The sequence below is a fragment of the Belonocnema kinseyi genome, chromosome 10 (assembly GCF_010883055.1).
Source record: "Belonocnema kinseyi isolate 2016_QV_RU_SX_M_011 chromosome 10, B_treatae_v1, whole genome shotgun sequence".
Lineage (NCBI taxonomy): Eukaryota > Metazoa > Arthropoda > Insecta > Hymenoptera > Cynipidae > Belonocnema > Belonocnema kinseyi.
In genome coordinates, this window is record NC_046666.1 from 61,844,175 (window position 1) to 61,866,925 (window position 22,751).

General features: G+C 29.2%; 1 protein-coding gene across 2 annotated transcripts in view; it reads left to right on the plus strand.

The window, feature by feature from the left end:
- The first annotated feature begins 421 nt into the window (after nucleotides 1-421).
- Nucleotides 422-22,751, plus strand: part of LOC117181435 (sterile alpha and TIR motif-containing protein 1) — a 468,060-nt gene continuing 445,730 nt past the window's right edge. The window contains exons 1-2 of one of the 2 annotated variants that reach the window (XM_033374088.1): nucleotides 422-577; nucleotides 1,175-1,295. In XM_033374088.1, coding sequence (XP_033229979.1) covers nucleotides 453-577; nucleotides 1,175-1,295 — 246 coding nt within the window. In that variant the 5' untranslated portion in view covers nucleotides 422-452. Of the gene's footprint in view, nucleotides 578-912; nucleotides 939-1,174; nucleotides 1,296-22,751 lie in introns of those variants that run through there. The other variant, XM_033374089.1, reaches the window with a different exon arrangement.

Below are 22,751 nucleotides of genomic sequence, written 5' to 3' on the forward strand. Positions count from 1 at the left end.
TGTTCAAAAAAAGTGTGACATCCACACGCACACTCATTATACATTTTTAATTTGAGATACTTTAATTAAACGAATTTAATTTTTTTGAAATTATTGCCATTACAAAGCTTTCTCTATCAGGAAGCAAACATATCAAAATCCATTTTTTTTTTAACTTGTAGAGAGACTTTTGTCTACAAAAAGTGCTTCTAGGCACACTGCGTCGATTTAAGATTTCCAAAACTTTGATCTCGAATGAACGATCAATGCCTTTCTTCGTCAGTTGCTTGTTGGTGGTTTAATGTTTTTTTCTCCCACTGCTTTACTTTCTGTAGCTCTACTCGCCCGAGTCGCTGGTACATTCTGTTCGCGCCGCCATACCGTATTCTGGTTCGCCTACTCTCACCTTGATGTCAGTTTCTGGTACTATTTTCCGCGATTATTTTTCGCAACTCGAGTTTTGAAGCTCGGCAATGCCGCAGTTGCAAGCCGCGACGGAAGTGCGCTTTCTAATATCAATTTTTACTCAAAAATCGAACAGAGAAAATGAAATTGGTCGAATTAGCCCCATCCAAGTTGCAAAATATTTAAACAGTTCGTGGGTGTTATTTCAATGTTTTTATCATGTTTTGTTAACGTGTGTGCAATGAAATGTGACATTATTCCAAATTAAATAAAAGTAAATTGTTATTTTCAGTCAAATTAAGATTTTCTTTTTTACTATTGGCTGTAAATTGTAATTCAAATAAAAAATAAATCTAAAGCTAAATTTTTGAATATTCTTTTTTTTTAATCATATGATTAAATATTGTTTCTTGTTAAATGGGAGTTTAAAAATAATTATCTGACAAACACGTGGGTTTGTTTTGTTTTTGAAAATCATTGATCAGATGAAAAATTGTGGATTATAGTGCCCATTCACATCGAAATCCGAACCGAAATAAATAAATGACGAGAGAGTAAGTCTCTCAATGTATTATTAATTTATTATTGAATACAATATTTCCAGATTTAACTAAAAAAAACTCTAATAGAATTCCCGGGAATTATATTAGAATTATATTACTGTTTATTGACATTCGTTTTTGGAATAAGGGAATGTCATTGGAAAAAATCTGGAAATATTGAATCCAAATATAAATTTAAAAACTACAGAGTCATTTGATTTATGATTTAAAAAATGAAAATTTAATAGAGGAAGCAGGATGACTACAAACACGATGCGAACTTCGACGCCACCTCGTGGTGTTAGACAATTTCGACACAGCTTGTCTACTCCCAACGCCGGGACCCAAATGGATTACAGGAATAGATTGGTGAGCGGCGAAAACAAATTGATTTTTTTTCTTTCGCAGAAAATCTACTCAACACAGAGACGACTTTATTATTATTAATATCATTTATCTTTTTAAACGCGAAAGTACAATTTAATTTCTTTTTATGAAAAAATAATCACCGAATTTTTCTAAATTTTTCAAAAAGGATTTGGAGATCGCGACGAATAATTTTCCCTAGACATTCATATAACTAACTTTCACAATTTCTTTTACTCGTAATTACAATTAATGAAAATTTTTTATTACCTGAAATTACTTCAGTTTTATATGAAAATGAGCCACAGATTTTGGAGAAAAACAATTAATATTGATGTTAATTCTTGGCTTTAGTATACAAAAATATATGATTAAACCGCAATTAAAAAGCCAAAATGATCCCTGAATATTTTTTTGATAGAAAAAGAGGATAAAATATTATAATTAGTACAGAAACAGTGACCCTAAATATTACTTAATTATTGAAAAAATATCACAAGAAACCCCAAATCTAAAGAGAGCATGTTTTCAGAAATTGAAATGCAGACAAAAGTAGAAAAAGCTTAGAATTTTTCGCTATTAATTCAATTCTATCGACTTTTTCTGACGATAAAAAATGTGGGATTTTTGAATTATTGCTTAGGCATATATTTTTTATACTAAGGCCAATATCAATATTAATTTTTCTCTTTAAACTATATGACATATTCTCATATAAAACTGAAGTCATTTCAGATAGTAAAAAAATTTTCATTTTTTGTAATTACGAGTAAAAAAATTCTAAAAGGTATTTACATCAATATCTCGGGGAAAAATTCGATGCGCCCAATACATTTTGTTTAAGAAATCTAGAGAAATAGGGGATTCTTTTTTCGTGAAAAGAAATTAAATTTTAGCATTACGTTTTTCTTATAAATTAATTTTTTTAAATTTTTAACCATTTTTCAGGTGTTGCAAATATAAAAGCAAAATCATTTTGAAAGCCCTTATTAAGATCAATGAGCTCTTGAACTATTTATTTATTTTTTCTGATCAATAATAGTTTTATGCAATTAAGATTAACTTATCAATCTAATTTTCAAATTAACATACTTAATTGCATTAGTTTTTTAATTTGCACACGAAATCTACACCTGATCCAGATATTGAACGCTTATAAATAAATAATAAATTAACGTTAACATTCATAAATTCAACGTTAATAAATTCATCATCCACTTTACTATTTTTGATAATAAGATATTAATAATAATAAATAATTAATAATTATTAATAATAAAATAATAAACAAACTAATTTACTTTCACTGTAGTTTAATTAATTTTGAATAGTACTCATTTTCAATGTTTGAATTTTCATATCCTCATGTTAACATTTTTTAATATTAATAGGCCTCAGTTTAAAAAAATTGAACGTATGCAACTTAAAAGAACACTAAGAGATTTAAATTAAAACTGTGAAAATTACTCAATCTTCTAGATTAAGGTTAGAAAACATTTGATTCAGAAATGATCTCCTTAATTCAAACAATTTTCTGTCAAAAATCATATGTCTCAAAGAAAAATAGTTTTTTTTTTCAATTATTTTAAGAATTAAAATGGTTTAAATGTATTAGTTGTCTTATTTTCTGGGGAAAATATTTTTTTACATCCCAACTGTTGTCAACTTTGAAAGTAGATTTTTCTATGGCTGAAATCATTGCACAAATATTTTGGAATAAAAACAATTTTTAAAGTTATACACTTTTTCATAAAAATAGTAGTTTTTCTTTTATAAGGCATATAACTGATCATATTATTTTAATTCTTGAAATCATTAAAAACTGTTGAGCTGTTGAGAATGGCAATTTCTAATAGTTGAAATTACAGTTTGTAGATTTAAAATTAAAATTTCGAAACTTTTAAATTTGTACAATTTAACTGTAATTATATTGAATAATTTAAGCAATGCATTACAATTTGTAATAGTCGCAATTACAGTGTGTAAATTTAGGATTAAGCCTTGCAAATTTTTAAAGTTGTGCAGTGTAACTTCAATGTATATTTAACAATTTAACCATTCCAATATAGTATCAAACATCTTGAATAATATTCAAATTTAAATCTTATAAAAGAAAAACTGCAGTAAATGATTTTCGTTTGAGAAAAAACTGAAAAATAAACATATATGTGACTATTAATACATTTAAAAAATAGTTGTCACATTTCTGTAATAAATATTGATAAAATAATTGTTTAATTCCGAATGAAAAGTCAAAGGATTGTATTTTCTTACATAAGAAAATTTAGGTTCTTTTATTTTGATAAGTTAAAAATGACTTAATCTTTGGTAGAACATAAATCCTGTTGGCACTAGAGCAACGAAAAGGGCTTCCGAAGAACTTCTTGTCGCCAGTAGCGAGTTCGATGTTCTCCATTGGCTATTATTAACCGCTTGCCGAGGAGTGCTTTACCCGTAGATAAATTTTCGCTCAAGTCTCGGTCTTTTTTGGCAACTTTAGAGAACAGATGAACCAAAAATTGCGATTTCAATGATGCATTAAAATCAGTTTACATCAGTACAATGTTGGACATCAATATTATCTATGAAAGATATTAAATTAAAAAATTTTCTATCTCTTTCTCTGGTTACCAAAGATAGTAGAGTCCATTAGTAATAGTATTAGTTCTAGAATGAAGGCAGCTTGAAAGCTGATATAAATAAACCCCATTTGGAACGTTTACCCCCATCCGAGTATGAGCGACTGACGTGATGCTTAACTTCGATGATTGAAATATCAGCCTTAAATTGTTGCATGCAAAGAAAAAATATAAGTTATTAATTACTTTAGATAATTCACTTAAGCTAAAATTGTGTATGACCCATTATGCAAAGCAAGCTTCACCCTCAATATCGTGGTCTAAGAGGCCGTTCAAAAACTGCGTTACACTATTTTTAATAAAATCGTTATATTTTCCTATTAGGGTCTATTAGCTCAGTTCACATTTATGCGAAAAAATTCTAGAAACGGGAAGTTTTTTTAAAACAGGAAAAAAAGGAATTATTTGAAAAGGATGAAAAGAAGAGAGTAAAAGAAAAAGTGTAAGGTCTGTATTAAGATACTATACTTGTAAAATATAATAAATCATTTTCATTTTTGTCAAGTATTTCAGAAAATTGTTATTCAAACTTATATTTTCGATGTGTGATGTCACATTTTGTGTTAAGGAAGTTTTTGAATGGCACCTAAGATTTGTTCATATCAAGGTGTAGTCAATTGCTGAGTTACACTGAATATTATTTTTTAAAGTTAAAACCAACTACAATTTTATTTCAATTTATATCCCAATATCTCAAATTATAATGTGCCATCGTCGCCCACGCAAAGAAAAAACAAATAACTGAAGTCTGAGTCTGCACTTTCCCTACTAAAAGTGTTCAAACTCTTGATTCTCTCACCTCTGATGGTGTAAGACGAGGCAAGAATTTCTCAATACTTGCTTATACACTACTTCCCGACTGTTTTGTTTTGCCTTACTTACCTCGGTTTTCCTACTCCTTCTCTCCTCATTTCCGCTCATTTGCCATCACTTCCGGTACTTCCTCACCCGTCCCTTCTACTACTTCCCCACTTCCCTTACTTCTTCTACTTTCCCTACACTCAGTTCCGTGTTTTCACTACTTCCCCACTATTAATTTTGCCTCACTTACTTTGTTGTTTCTACTCCTTCTCTCTTTATTTCCACTCATTTCTCCTCACTTCCTCCACTTACCCACCCGTCACTTTTACTACTTCCCCTCCACTCATTACCCATAACTTTCTCTACTTTCCCTCCTTCATTTACCCACAATTTCCCTTTCTCATTTTCCCTCGCCTTCCCTACTATTCCTCCCCTCATTTCCTTGAATTCCCCCTACCTCTCATTCCTTATTTCCTCTACATTAACTTCCCTAATGTCCTCTCAGTTCCCCGACTTCCCCAACACTCATTTTCTCGCATTTCTATGAGGTTTTTAAATTTATTGTTAATTTATTTCATTATTTTTCGTACATCTATTTAAGTGATACTATTAAAAAAGATTGGATTGAAATGCCGACGCTCAAATCTTTAGCGCGGTAAGGGGATGCGTTCGAGAAAGAATTAGGAGAACCGGCACTATTCTAAGCGACACTATTCACAGAGCGGACTGTATGCCAATGTAAAAAAAAATATATATATTGTTTTTAAAGATTTTCTTGACTTCTCGTGATTGTTGGCTACCACTGTCTGGTCAAGATTAATATCTTTTAACGCTCTGATTAAGGCTTTAATCTCCATATCCCGGTCTAAGATGTTTACATATCATTTATTTATTTTTTAATTTAAATGATTTTTGTTTGAGTGCCAATTAATTATCATTATTATTTAGTCATCTTATTACAGACCAAGTTTATTATTTCACATCTTTTGTGAATCCTTATTTTATTGATACTCTGGTACCGTAGAACCTTGTAAAATAAACTTCCAACCTATTTGATCCTTTTTAAATGATTTATAGAAGCTTCTTCACGCTGTGTTTTACGCCATAGATAGAACGACTTCACTTTTAACATGACCTACCTGGAAGACATTTCATACTCGATTTGCAGATGTACGCCCTTTTAGTGAAGCGTGCCCGCGCCATGCACTCGTAATACAAAATTTACGAGTATTGCAGTTTCTTTGTGAGACGTCACTTCCCTCTTGAGTACGACAGTCTTTTTGCTTTCTCTGCTGCTCTGGGTTCATATATTCGTACACGCGAACCAGAATCGGTTTTGTCTGGTTCACGCCTCAAACTCGAGGATTTACTGTCCGTTCGCCCTATACGGCCTATCAGCTTCCACCATGATCCCGCATTGCGAACTTGCTCGTAAAATGTGTAAAAAAAACTCTGCTACTAGCAACCATTAAGTTAAAAAAAAACAGAAAAATTGCACTTAGGGATCGTCCACATACTACGTTACACCTTGAAGGAAGTGGGGGTCAGTCCTGACGTTACCAAGTGTCACATAGGAGGGGCGGCAAAGGTTTTGTAACGCAGGCAAGATTTAATAGTTGTATTTTCAACCAAATAGTTCAATTTACAAGCCAAAAAGACGAATTTTTAAAAGACAGTTGAATTTTCGAGAATAAGGTTCATTATCAGCCAAGAGGAATGAATTTTTAACCCGTATAGATGGCTTTTTTCAATCCACAAGGACAAATTTGTAATAAAACAGGTAAATTTTCGACAAAAAATATGATTTTAACACTATAGTCAATTTTCAAAAAAGTTGAAGTTTTCATCAAAAAGTTGAATTTTCGACCAAGAAGATTAATTTAGTATAAAAAAGCCATGTTTTTTTAAAAATGTACATCCAAAAGGACGAATTTTCAGTCAGCAGTTCAATTTTCGACCAAAACCCATGATTTTTATAAATTAAGTGAATTTTCAAGAAAACAGTTGAAGTATTCACCAAATATCTCAATTTTTCAACTAAAAAGATTAATTTTCTGCAAAAACCGAGTTTTTAAATAATACACATGAATTTTAAACCTAATACTCGAAATTTCAAAGGCGAAAAGATGAATTTTAATAATTTTCGAGAACAAATTTGATTTTCAGCAAAGAGAGATAAATTTTCAAACAGGAAAGATGACTTTTTTCAGTCCAAAAGGATGGATTTTAAATAAAACAGTCAGAGTTTTGGCAAAAAAATTGATTTTCATGAAATAATTGACATGTTGACAAAAAAATATGATTTTCATAAAGGCACTGTCTATGGTTATAGAATTTTTTTATAAGATTAGCCCTGAGCGAGCTAAAAAGGGGGTTAAAAATACGGAAAATTCCGTTACTATAGACAATGTGTTTAATAAAATAGTTGAATTTTCAAAAAAATAGTCGAAGCTTTAAACAAAGAGCGGAATTTTCAACGTTAACTTTTTTCATTCCAAAAAGACGAATATTCAATAAAACTGTTACATTTATGGCAACAAAATTTGATTTTAACAAAATGAATGAATTTTCAAGAAATTAGCTGATTTTTTTAACAAAAAGCTGGATTTTCAAATCAAGATAATTAATTTTTTTTTAAATCGAGTTCTTAAACAAAATAAATGGCTTTTCAACTAAATAGTTGTATCATCAACTAAAAATAAAATAGTTAATTTCAAGTTTAAAAAATACTTATGAACAAAAAAGAAACAAATTTCCAACTAGTTGAATTCAAATAAAAAAAAAATGAATTAAAAAAAGAATAATTGAATCTTTAACCAAAGTGGTGAATTTGCGAAAAAACAAGAATTATTTTCTATCGAAATACATACATTTTTAAAACAATACATGAATTTTTTACTAAATAAATTAATTTTCAACCTCTAAAGGATAAATTTTCAACGAAAAAATTAATTTAAGACCAAATAGTTGAATTTTCAACAAAATACTTAAATCCCAAGCAGTAGCATTTAAAAAAAAAAAATATGAATCTTCAACCAGAAAGGATATTTTTCTACCAAAAAGGCGAATTTTCAACAAAATACAAGAAATTTTTACTGCAAATGTCAATTTTTAATTTAAGATGTCAATTTCGAAAGAGAAGAATTTTCAATTAAAAGCAAGAATAAAAAAATGACTTTTGAAACAAAAGAGTTCAACATTCAACCAAATACTTGATTTTTTAATAAAAAAATTTATTTTTAAACCAAGAAGAGTAATTTTCTGCCAAACGCAAAAGATGAATTTTGGACAAAATATTTGCATTTTCATTAAAATAATTAAATTTTTTAACCAATAGTAGAATTTGTAACCAAACAAGATGCATTCCGAAACAAAAATATGATAGCAGACTTTTCAATAACAAAAGAATTAACTTTTAGTCAAGAACAGTTTGATTTTCAACCAGTGATTACTGGACAAGTAATCAACGCTCTTTTGATTTTTTAACCACTATCTTTGCTTTAGCCTAGAATAGTAACCGACTTGCCTAAAAACTTTGCAATAAATTGACTATATGAAGCTCCAGTGCAATTTTCTAAGAAATGTTGAATAATTAATTATTTCTCTAGCGTCGTTTCAATTTTTAAACCAACATTTACTGATTATCATCATATGTATTATCATACAGGTATATATTATATATATTTTATTAAGTGAATTTAGTAGTTTCTAAAAAAATGACAAATATAATATTTTTGGTAATTCAGTCGACCTGTAGCTTACACTATTTAACCGAATTTTACTAAATTTTCATTATAATTCGGTTATAAGAATATTTAAACCTGTGTTTCGTGAAATTTGGAATCATTTATTATTTTTCAAGTTTATTCACTTTAAATCCAAAAAATAGATTTTTTGTAGTAATTCCGATGATCTGAGCTTACAATCTTCAATCGATTCGTATAACATTTCCAAAATAACTCCGTTCGATCAATATCTAAGAAAATCTTAAATGTAGAAATGGTTTATAATTATATTCTAATTATGATAAAAGTACCAATTATATGGATCATATTGTATCGAGTATAAAATATTCTTATTGCTCTAAAAAGAATATTTTATTTATTAAACATGTTTAAATAAAAGAAAATGAAATCTCACCTAAAACATCTAAAACTGTAAAAAATACCGGCGATTGAAACTTATCAGTAGGATACAATCAATAAAGTTTGTGAAGTATCAAAGTTTGTCCAGTAATTTTAGAATATATCTAAATTTAAAAATTGTTCATATAAAAAATTACAAAAATTTCAATTGTATTTAAAAAAAAAAAAACCTGGCGAGATTACTATCAATATTAAAAAAAGAGAGAAAATCTCACAATGTTATATTTTTTTCCCTTTTTAATACATTCTAACATTTTTCTAATTATATAAAATGAATCAGTTGATAAATTTAGATACATTTTACAGTTACTTCGCAAACTTTGATATTACACAACTATAATAATTGTATTGATAAATTTAACTTCGCAGAAATTTTTGCTTCGTATGTTTTTGGTTAGATAATGAATATGTTGCAAAATTTTCCCTCAGCATGTTTCTTCATTAGTAGAGTGATGATTTGCAGAATCCCATTGCATTGGCATAAAATGTCTCATTATAGCATTCACAGAGAAACATGATTAAAAAAAACCATTTAATTCTCAGAAGAAGTCAATTACTATTTAATGAGCATAAAATACATTTTTTACTTGAATAAAAGAAGCGAATCTGACGATTATTTTTACCATGGTTTCAATTGAGTAATTATTAAAAAAATATAGTATGTACAAAATTATAAATCATAGTTCCAGATCGTCGGCACAAAATAATAACGTTGCAATCGCTGCGATGAAAAAGGAAAATGAAAGTCTAAGTAATTATTAGCGTATAAAATGTACATTATGCGGAACCCTCAAGCATATTTATTTACTATTTCATCTGATCGGCTTGTGCTTTATAAATTATTCAGTGAGGTGTCAAAGGTACCCTAGGCCCCTCGGGTGTTTTCAGAAAGATGTAGAGAAAAAAAATTGCAAGGAGTCGGCCAAGGCGACAATGTAACGGCGTAGGCGTTAGTGCGTTGATGCAAAAAAGACAACAAATTATCCTTTCTATATTATCATTTCACGTCAAATACAAGTTTCCGGTTGAATTGTGTGAGAAAATGATAGACTTAGCTGTTGAAATGATGATAAATGCGAGGATGAGTAACTGTTTTCCAAGAAATTTTATAGTGTATTTTTTTGTTTTTTAAATGGTGCTATTGTGGTTTTTTTAAGGTGCGACCTGAGTCGACTTTGATTTGAAGACTATTCTCGTATTTGCAAGCATATTGCGTTTCGCTTAATTGACCAAAAGAATAAAATGAGAATTAGATTTATACATAATATGCAATCAATCATATCTTTCGATCAAGTGCTTTCACATTTATTTCCTAAAGATATGTACGCGCAAGAATTATGGCTATGGCTATCATACACAGATAGGATAACTGGTAATTTAATATCTGCTATGCTTTCCGTTGGCGCCACGTGGGGTGCATGAGGTGAATAAAGCAATTTGCAAAGAGGTCAGGTCAATTACCCGTCATCAGGATCAAATTGATAGATCGTTAAATGAAACAATGTACTGCAATGTATCACCCTGAATCACTAATGTCACTATTATAAAGTCTTTAGATCCCATTTTCAACCGCTAAGGTAGTTTACCTGCGATGAAATCGTCCAAAAGTTTGAGCTCAGTCAGATTCAAAATACCATTCGGGTCAGCTAATCATTCGTCAAAACGTAGCAACACCGCACTCTCCATACTCACCTGTGATGATCAGTTGATGTGGATCAGCGAATCAAACTCAAGAACGAATTCAAATTTTTGTTCTATATTCGTAATATATTCTTTCACATATGTTTACACGGATAAAATTTGTTTACTAAAATTTTCCCAATTAGGACGGTAAATAGAGGGCAATACTGCATTTAGAAAAAGTTTACAATTATTTTAGGATTTAATAAAAATCAGAATGATAAATATTACAAAAGAGCTATGCAAAATTTTAAGTCCAAAGGTGAAAATTTTGATATGTAATAATTAATATAAGAATTGTATTATTTGCATACCAGTATCTCATAAAATAACGCAAAGTAATGTAAACTTTTATTAAATGAATGATATAAAGTTTGTTTTCGTGTGATATTAACAATTCACTTAAAATTAAGTATATAGATAAACGTTTATTTTTCGGCCTGCTGGCCTTAAAAAATTGACTTGCTTACATTTCCATCTTTTATAAAATTTTCTTACTACTACCTCTTAAAAGCGAACATTCATCCACACCTATCTCTAAGCCGCTCGCTTTTATAGCCTAGCCTTCCTCGTTTCGCCTCGCCTCGCACGCATGACGCTATTTTCTCGCTTTGCCTCGCATTGCCAGCCTCTGCCTCGACGGCTAACACCTAATACTTATTTACTATTTACAATATTTGCAGTTTCCTTACTCCTCCTTCCTCTCCTATTTACAATCTTTCATTCTCCATTCCTCTTCCTTTTTCCTTCTCTTCTTCACCATCTTAGGCAACACCCCCTTCACCTATGTCCTATGCTATAACTCTCTTGTCACCCCTTTCATGGAACAATACCTTCATGCTTATCCCACTCCTTTCCACCTCTTCACACTCCTCTCATCCTTCTTACTTCATCCATCTGAAATCCATTAGTTCTAAAATGCCTTTCCACCTCTATCTTCGCACCCCTACGCCTACTCTCCTTCTCCCACCAACACTTCCTAACCAGCTTACTGACCCCCTCTGCCAATAGTTTCTCCTCATATTTACACATTCAACTTCCCGTTACAATCCCTAAACTCGTTCTTCCTGTCTCCCTCCTCACCTGCCAATATAATTCGGCGTATTCCTTGCCAAGCATTTCTTCGAGAATTTCAATTTTATTGTGAGAGGAATTCCTCAACCGTAAGGTAAAATGAAAATCGCTAGGGCGGTCAACATGTTCAGTGCTGAAGTTTAAAAGCAAGTTCCGCGTACAAAATTTAACATTTTTAATTTTTGGTTAACTTTGCAGGACTGCAGAAAATATTTAAATATATAGATTAATTTGCAATGTTGATTTTATTCCATAAATTCCTACCTAATTTAATTTAATAGATTTTATATCAATTTAATTTGTAATTTTTTTACATTTAATTTTGCACAAATTTGAAATATTGAAAATTAAATAATTAAGGGTTTTAAGGTTACAAACTTTTGAATAAAAAATTATCCAAGATTTTTGTTTGACTTACTCTAAACTTATGAATCCATTTATTAATAAAATGTTAAAATTAGAAATTTCGATGAAACGGCGACCAGATATTTTTGAACGGCCCTGACGATTTTAAAAGCTCATTTTACCCAGTTGTCACGTAATCTTTATTATCTAGCTGTATTATTTCTTTCTGAATCGCGAATTAAATTTTTATGAATTTATAATAATAATTTATATTTTCATATAAAATATTACCCTATTTCATTTTATATGACTGAAAGTAAAATTTTAATAAAATGCCGTAATGTCCTCCGTTTCCTGAACTAATTTATGTAATATTTAATACACAAATATTCTCCGTGTAGTTTCTGGCCTTACTAGTAAAATCCGTTTTGACACAACAATTAAAAGTATGGCGGTTTTACTCGTTTTCTAAGGGGACACATGCAAAAGGTGCTGTTTTCCATCAGCAATATTTACCTTTACAGACATAATGTTCAGGTGAAAATTGCAAAATCGTTGCATAATTATATCTTCTATAAATCGTGACTATTAATAAGTAGATTTGATAAGAATCAAATCAATCCTTTCTTCGACCGGCAATGTAAATATGAGTGAGAATCTTTTTGCAGGTCTTACTGTCTGCATTAAATTAAAATTCCAGTTACTTTGGCGTGCTTTTCTCAATTTCGGTTCCTTTAAAAGATTCCTTTATTTTGTATTAATGAATTTACCGCCTTGATGCATATCTCTTATCTACTTTGTTATATGTTCGTCATTGTCCAAAAACATTACCAAGATTTCGTTTTTCCATCAATTATGATGTATTTTCTCAAAAAAACCTCTTAAATTTTTATGAGGCTTTTTTATGATACGTTTTTTGATATATTTTAATTTATTTTGGTGACACACATCAGTATTATTTAAAAAAATTGTCCATTAACTGTTTACATGATGTTTGACTCCAAAATTGAATTTTCTTGTTTTTTACAAGAAAATAAGCACAGGTATTTTTTTTACTTTTTTTAAAAACAAATGTGTTATTAATTACATGTATGAAACGATTGTTATTTATATATTGTTTATTTAGATTTCCTGAAAAAGGCACACAGTGATAGCTGAAACGTCAGAATATTCATAAACGAACTTTCCAGTAATATCGTTTTTATTCTTTTAATTTAATAAAGACCGTACGACCTACAAAAAATTCTTACTCGTACATTGTGAATATTTCAGGTATTCAGTAAAAAAGTGATCTTTTTCGTGAACTATTAGCTAGATTTGACAATGTCTCAGGTATTTTAAACTGGCAAAACACTATGGAGGTATAAATATGTGAACTAGTCTCGCGCGGTAGCTTAACGTTAAGCTATAGCTCAGCAATACTGTATAAGGTACGAAAAATTAAGTAAAGAAACTTCTCTTCATGCAATAATTAGGGTTCATTTAAGGCACCTAAAATATGATTATTAATGTTTATAAAAATTGTATAACAATTATTGCTTAATCATCAAATATTAATTTGACTAATTTGTTTTCCTAGCGTCATTTAAGGCTCTTAAAATGTCGTGGACCGGAAACATTCCGATTTTTTCTTTTGCCTTTTTTATTATTGTAATATTTGGTGTTGTATCAGTCTTAGGTTATAAAAGACTTGTGAACAAACTCATAAGACCCATTCTTTCTCTTTGCATAATTTTAAGTTTTTTTAGGGCTTATCAAATGTCACGGTCCGGAAGTCTTCCGATTTTTCCTTGATTTTGTAATATCTCGTGTTGAACCAGCTTAATGTCATAAGAAATACGTAAACAAAATCATCAAAGCTCATTCTTGCTCCTTACATAATTTAAAGCTTATTTAGAACTCTCTGAATATGATAATTGAAGTTTTTTTAAACATGACATAATTGACTATTGTTAAAACAAATTTATGGAAAGTTACCATATATAATTGGTCAAATTACCGTAAATTACCAAACATTTCCGGAAATTTATAGATATTTTTTTATTGAATTTTGAGAAATTTATCTTAAGTTATAATTATATTATAACTTATATTTATCTTATTTATAAAAGTGTTTAAAATTGAATTTTAGGTAATTTATGATATTTTTCATATTTGCCTGTAAAATTACCATATATGACAGAAAATTTCCATAAATTTCCGGAAAATGATAGACATTTTTAAATTAAATTTTGGCCGATTTATAGTGAGTTACCATAAATTACTTGTAATATTAGCATAAATTACCAAAAATTTCATATATTTTCGAAAACTAATAAAAATATTTAAAATGAAATTGTTGGTATTTTATGGTAACTTACCATATTTACCTTTCAATTTGCCATAATGAACCGAAAATTTTCATAAATCTTCGCAAATTTATTGACTTTTTTTAAATTGAATTTTGAGCAATTTATTATAAAAAAAAAATCGTATGCACCAAGGGGGAGAAGGAATTTTTCGACAAGTGTATGTTTTCAGTACGAGTTGTAGGCGAGCGCACTCCTTTCCCCCTAGGTAAGGAGTATCCAAAGGTAGATCCTGTATCTACTAGCGTTTTAAAATCCATAATAACAAATTTTTCAATATTGAACAAAAAAATTGTTAAATGGACTTAAATAATTGATTATATATTAATATATTGTATCTAACAGATACAAAAAATAAATAAATTACCATTTTTACGATCTGTTAATACCAATGCAAAGAATTTTTTCCCTTCAGTTGCGATAGCGTTTTTCAAAACTTTTCTATTAAAAAGAGAAAAATTCTTTTTATTTTTAAAGCGTTTTCGAATGAAAAAGTGTTTTCGAAAATTTGAAATTCTACAATTTAAACAGCTTTGACCTTAAAACATTCAATATACTTTAAAGTTGCATCAATTTAAACATTATTTTTATGAATAACTTTATTTACAGATTCTCGATTTGAAAAAAATCTTAAATTTTGAACGTCTTGAATTTATTTTTGACCACTTATTTTTATTACGATTTGTATTTTTTTAAATTATTTAGTATTATTAATAACGAAAACACACATTTTTAAAGAATTATCGTCAATTACTTAGTTTAAATACTTTGAATAAAATATTTTGTTTTTCAAGCTCTGTCCAGTTATACCAGGAAAAAGGTTTCTCTGAGCCTTTCCAACTGGGATTTTTTTTCAAAGAGGTCATAAATTTCCTCTCAGTTTCCTGTCGAAAAAATGGTTAGATCTTAAAAAAAAGCTGAGCGATCCCGGGTCACGCTGCACCTGTGGATTTTGGAGACCCCTGCCCTAGGTGCATAATATACTATAATCTCGCTCTCGGTCTTTATACTTCCCCAATGTGCCAGTCTTCGTCAATGCATGGGTTGTCGGCAGATGGGTAGTATTATGCATACAGTAAGCTATTGTGTTCTTCGTTCTCAGCAAAAATATTTTTTCCTAAACGCTATTGCCGATCACTCACACATCGAAGTGCCGATAACTGAAGCAGCCAGATTTCGGACTTGTCAATAACCCATGCATTCTCGTATTTATAACTTCGAACTTCTCATAATATTTATTCTAATAGGATATGTTACAAGTAATAAGTAATTCAGCTTTCTAAAGGTACGCTTTATTCGATAAAACCCATTTCTAAAGTTTTAAATATGTTTAATATAGTTTTTAGGCATTTGAAATCTGAAATTCGCCTTAAGCTTCCGATAACAGGCCCACTTACCTTATTATATCTATTTCTGTATTGCTTTCATGATTAAAAAATAAGCGCATCATATATGAAAAACAATTTTTTTAATAAATATAATGTTGGCAAAAAAATTAATTAAATAAAATGTTATTGTAGCTTGTGTCGTTTTTCTAAAAAGTTAATTTCTTTATTTTTTATATATTTGTATAACAAAACTTTATAATAAATTTGTAGATCTTTTTGAAAGTTTTTTAAGTTTAATTTCATTTTTCACTATTAAAACAACAATAATAATAAATGCTACAAATTAATTTCCCTAACCTAATTTCAGGCTTGTTTAGGACTTATTAAATAGACTAATGGAAAAAATTAAAGGGTAAAAAAATGTTCCGAATTTTTAGTTATTATCCAGAATGCTATATCTCAGTGAAAAATGGTCGTATGAAGGTTTTCAAAAAAGAATTTGGAAGCTTTCGGTATCGCTTTAGATCTTTTAGCAAAAAAAATTTCGTAGCTACATGTTCTGCACAATTTTGACAAGTAGTCGGTGAACAAAATTTTGCAAATTTGTTTGCTTTTTTTCAAGGCCACGAGCTTCCATTTTTTTCAACTTAGCTATGGTATGGACCGGATAGCTTGTTTATTCAGCTTCAATTTGATTTTTTTTAAACCTTTGTACGAGTATTTTTCGCTGGGATATCGAACTTTGACTAAAAAAGAACCCTTTTGACTTTGATAGACGATATCTCAGCAATCATTGATGGCAAAGAAAATTTAAGGGCATTTTTGAAAACTGGAATAAATGTACGATAAGATTATTGTTTTTCACAACATTAACGGCTAAATTTCAAATCTTCATGAAATTTCTAATGTTGAGTGTACATTTTACAGAAGAATAACCCCCCTAAAACCTTGCAAAGTTACATTTCGATTTAACAAACCGTTTCCTTTTTGCAAACGGTCAAGCTTTTGAATACATTAAAGAGTCACGTTTTCTGCGCTTGAACATGTCCTAATCATGGCTAAAATGAAAAAAATGTCAAGCTTTCTTCTTATTTTTTTCGCAAATACCGCTGAAATTTATAACAACCAAAAATTTGTTAACAATTTTTTTTTAAAGGCCTTCTAGGCAGCACAATCGGCGCCTAGAATTTAAATGTCCTGTATAAAGAGGAATTTGTTTGAGGAACTTTTAGTGGGTTTTATAGCATTTTTTTTCCAATTTAACGTTAGGCTAGCACAAACATCATTTTTAACAAAAAAGAAGCCCTAAATGAAACTCAAATTACAAGATAGGTCGAAATCGATAATCGTGATACATCATGAACCTATTTTATTCATATTCAGTAAATACAGAATTTTTTAACAGATTAGTTATTGGAAATTTAGAATGGGTTATACTAGCATATCACGTAAATAAATTATCTTTCATTTAGTAAACTTTAGATTTACATTGAATAACCATTTCAAACTGTGAACTTTTTCTTTCCAGTGACTGACGAAATGGCCCATAATTATAGGGCTTCATTAATTATTATTTATCCAATGAAGTGTTCATCCTGAACGTTTAATTAAATAAATCTCTACGTACTCAATAATTTTAAATTATGAATTCTGACTTAGCATCTCTTAAGAAATTAATTAAATGTTTAATCTTGGGACACATTCAGTAATATTTTTCTGATTAAGCAAAAACATTGTACAGCTTTTATAAATTGTATACATGAAATATTTATTGAAATACTATAAATATTATTGAGATATCTTTGAAGAAATTCTCTGCGAATAAAGAGTAGTTACCGAATTATAATTTGGAAATATCATATTTTGGAGACTATTTTATTGAATTCAACATAAATAAATAAGCCAACTCATTCAGACTTAATACATAATAAGTAATATCTACTATACATGTGAAAATAAAAATTTTGGAACCGTTTGATTTTAAATAAATGAAAAAACGGATTTCTGATCAAAATGAAATATCTTTTTAATATGTAGGTATGTATATTAGTTACAATGGGCGTCAAAACAACAATTAGTTCTTCTTCTCGACGCATACAATAGTTAAATTGAAACTTTATTACTTTTATTTACAATGGAATTAACTAAACGAATAATTACCGAAATATTGTCCTTATTTAATTGACTTTCTCGTGGTCAAAGTTTTATATATAATACATACAGAAGCGGCTTGGGATTTAATATTATTTCAAAGATTTCGAGGAATTTTAAGAAATTAAAAAATATGTATAATAGGTCATCAAACATTTCCAAAGCGTTATGAGGATTTTAAAGGATTTATAAGATTTAGAAATAATCACGGTGTTTTTAATTATTGTTTTAAAAGATTCCTAGGAGTTTGCAATAGTTTTCAACAAACTAAATATGTTTCAGAGTATTTATAAGGTTTTCGGGTATAATTAAAGATTTCAAGGAATTAGGATATTTTAAATGCTTCCAAAAGATTTTTGAAGAATTCTAGAGGATATTATCTAATTAAAAATATATCAAAAAGACACATTTGTCGAAAGCAGTTGTATTTTAAACTCGAAAATTGCAATTTAAAATTTAAACAAATTTCTTTTCCAACCAAGAAAGATCATTTTTCTACCAAAATGATGAATTTTTAACCTATAAATATGCATATCAAACCAATTAGTTGATTTTTCAATTAAAATAGATATTTTTTAAACCAAAAATGAAATTGTCAAATATTCAGCTTGAAAAATTAATTTTCAACCAAAAAATTGAATTTTCAACCAGTTGAATTAAAATTTTGAACATGAATTCTGTACCAAATAGTTGAATCATCAATCAAAAAGATTAATTTCGAACAAAAAATATTAATTTTCTAATAAAAAAAAAAAAACAATTTTCAACAGAATACATCAAGTTTCTACCAATCAGATAAGTTTCCATTTTTTGACGTACAAATTTTCAACCAAAAATGGAATAGCTACATTTTAAGATATAAAAATTAATTTTCAACAAACAAAGAAACACGAATTTGCAGCAGAAAGGTTTAATTTTTAAACAAAAAGGTGAATTTAAAAAAATGAATTTCTAGCAGAGTTGTTCCATTTTCAACTAGATAGTTGAACTTTTAATAAAAAAAGGTAAATTTTCAATAAAAAATTATATATTTTGAACCAAACAGTTAAATTTGGAAAAAACTTCAATATTTCACCAACAAGATTAATGCTTTACCAAAAAAGAAAATCTTTCAAATTAATTAATTAATTTTTAACAGAATTGCTGAATTTTGAAATCAATAGTTAAATTTATATAAAAAGAGTTACATCCTGAACCAAGTAATTGAATTTTCAACCATAAATGTGAATTTTTAACCAAATACTGAAGTAATGTATACCAAATTGTTGAATTTTCATCCTGTAAATACGCTTTCTCAACAAAAGAGTTAATTATCTGCCAAATACCTAAATTTTCATTGAAACGGTTATATCCTTAACCAAGTAGTTCAATTTTCAACCAAAAACCTTAATTTTCAAACACATAGTTGAATTTCATACCAAATTGTAGAATTTACCTTTTGATGCTCCAAATCAGATTTTATATCAATTTAGATGAGCTGAAGCATACAATCTATAAACGAATTGTTTTAAAAAATTAGAATTATTTGGCTACATAAAAATTTTGTGCAATTATATCAGAATTTTGAAATAACTATTTCGATAGTATTTTAAATTTTTAAACCAATATTTAACTTATTTTCATCGCGTATGCTATGATCATAAAGAATGTGAGTCTAAATTATGCAATTGAATTTTCAATTTTATTACTTTATTATTGAAGTGTGTTACAGGGAAACTTATATTTCGCAAAATAGACATACTTTGTTCAAATTTATCATCAGGAAAGATACTTAACGTACTAAATGTTATATAAGTTCTTAAGTTATCTCCACTGCCCCCCACCCTTATTGCTAACTGTACTTTTTGGAACGACCTTCCCTCCTTCCCCTCTAATTGATAAATACAAATTATGTATTGATTTTTGATAAAACCGTGTATTTAAATCTCGCATAGCGAAATTTGAATCTAGAATTATAGTGACAGCGCCACCTTGACTCAAGCAGATTTGAACTTCGGTTTCCGACAAGCTTTCGAGCAGCTAACTTGTTTTTGGCAGACAAAGGAAGATTATGAACTTGTTTTAGTGACATTTTTTAACAGAATATATGTTATTTAATACTTTTATGTAATTCCTGGTATTATTTATTGTGTACGTCTATGTGGACTCTGAATCCTTTAATTTATTACACGCGTAAAGATAATTTACGAATTGAAGGAAAATTTAGAGACTGGATTTTGCGCATGAACAAAAAAAATTGAGTCTTGCAAAATTAATTTTTTGCAATTTGACATCAGGAATGTATTATTCCAAGATTGAAAATGGAGCAGGAAGTCGGAATCATACAGACAGATAAAGATTAAGCGTCGATTCAAATTGGTTACTCCACCCACATCTTCGATATTCAAAGTTTTATTATGTCTACGCAAAGATTGATTAGGGTTCCGCGATTGCATGATTCATTTCAGTTGATTAAATCGTTCCCTCGAATGAGAACATTTTTCTATACCATTATACTATTAGAAATGTCCTTGTTTATAATATACATTAGGATGTTTAAAAAAAATGCCTTTCTTGAAGAGTGGAAACGCTTTTCAATTTTCTCCAAATTTAAGTCAATTAATGATGTTAGACGCCTGGAAGAACTCCATCGGATCACAGAAAAAAATGGGAGTATAAAGCGTTTCAGGTATTGTTTCAAGTATGGTAGTAGTCCGCTGATTACGCCAAAGTGAGATAAACTTTCTGTAGTCACAGGCCGGTAACGTGATGCCTCTAGTGGAGTCCGTTGGAGATACCTGGGATTCACTACGGAAAGTTGACCTCAGGTGTAGCCGGTAGCCACATCGCAGTTACCCTGCTTAACTGATTGCCTGCAACATTTCGTACCGTCAGTGATGGTTCGATGTGCTGACTCAAAGATGTTTAAATTAAAAACTAAAATAAAAGCCGAACCATGATATTCATATTTAAATGAATTTCTCTATTCGTAGCAATAAAATAATCAAAGATTACTGGGAAGATCATTTAGAAAATTTTCCGCTTGAGTTTTTGATTTCTATAGGCAATTTGAAAATTCATCCGGTAATAATGTTGTAAAATTTTCTTAGCTATATATTCAAGTTCAAATGCATGTTCGACAAGTTTTCTACATGTTTCATATAAACGAATGAAACCGTTCTCTAATTAGAGAATAATAATTCATTGTCCCAAGGCTACCGTTGGTTTGAAATGAATTGAATTCGAATTGCGAACACAAACATTTTTTTTCTTGATTTTGTATCTGGAATGGCTTACAACTATTTTCCAATAAAAAAACAACTAAATTTTCAGCTTTTCTCGAAAAAGAAGCAAGATACAAAAAAAAAATACCATTTTATCCTATAAAAAATTAGAACAAATCAGGTTTTATTTAAAAAATCTGAGGATACTTTTTTCTTCCTGAAAAATTTTATCGCTAATTTCTTTCTATGATTACAAATGATTAATGGTATGATGAGAGCTTTTTATATAATCAGAAATTATTATACATTTCGTTGAAAGCCTTTTTAATCGTACACAGATGTGATAAATATGATTGACAAATGATATTAAAAAAGAGAGTGAGATGCAAAAATAGTAAGGTTGTATTTCTGTTGCAATTTTTCCACGGAACAAAATTTCCCTCTTGACTTTTTTTACACCTTACTTAATTTTCTGGAAAAACTATAAATTTAGATTTAAAAAAAATCAAAAATTAATCTTTGAAAACGCAAAGATTTTGTTTTTTAAGTAGCTGTCAAGAGCTGTTAAAATCATTTGCAATCCTTTAAACCCCTTGAAATTTGTTGAAATCTTTTCAAAACCCTGGAAATTTTTCAAAAACATTTGATAGAACAACTGATGGTGGTCAATACAAGTGCGCTTCTGAACAAAATTTTCACGAAACAATAATAAATATATCCATTTTTTTAACCTCAGAGTATTTAAAGAAAAGAATGGAAGCTTTTTCCAGGCGAAAAAAAAGAACTATAAATTCGAAAAAAGTCTGACGGTCCATACTTAAGGGTTTAAATGTGTAAACTGATGAATAAAGTGAGACTAATAAACCAATTTTTTGTTGCAGGTGAGTCTGTAGAATCCAGATTGTTGACATCAAGGTACTATAGCTGTAAGTACTGAAAAAATAATTCTTAGAGATTTCAGCTGCAATAGTAGAAAAATATAAACTACTTCAGCTTTTTATGAGTGTACAAATATTAAATTCATCACGCACTTTCGAATAGAAGATCATAGACCTGAGGTCATTGTCATCCAGAGGCTAGACATTTAAATTAAATTTGAAAATGTGATTGCCTTTCGTTGCATGGCACTATTAATGACATACATTTTAATTTTACACTATGCAACGTGCATCGTCTCTTTTTTCAAAGCAGCTCTCTGCTGATACAGCAAAACCTATGACTGGATTAAAAATATACTTCTACTTTAAAACATTTAATCCTCGACTTTTGAAAAATTAGGCTTGAAAGGATTTAATTAACTTTAGATCCTTCATTGTTTTGTCAATTTTTGTGCCTATGTTTAAGCACACCATTTCTTAAGTTCCCCTGTTTTTAGCAAATTTAACCGTTTTACCCTTTTCATTGTGAATATGCGATATTTAAAAATACAACATTTGAATTACGCTATGAATATTTTAATCAAAACTAGAATATGCTACCGCGTGCAGTGAAAGTTTCTTAAATTACAGAATGATTTATTACTTCCGTGATTTGAAAAAACACCGTTAACTTCAAAATGAACAAAACCGAGAAAATCGACGGAAACTGTTCGAATTTTTATTCGCGTGTATCGCGGATTCTAATTCACTTTCTGCAGTTCTTGTTGTTTCTCTTGACTAATTTACATATAAACTTTTCATTTAAAAAAATGGATAAAAATGTTAATTAATTATCTAAAATGCAGTTAACGGTTTTTATTGGGATTC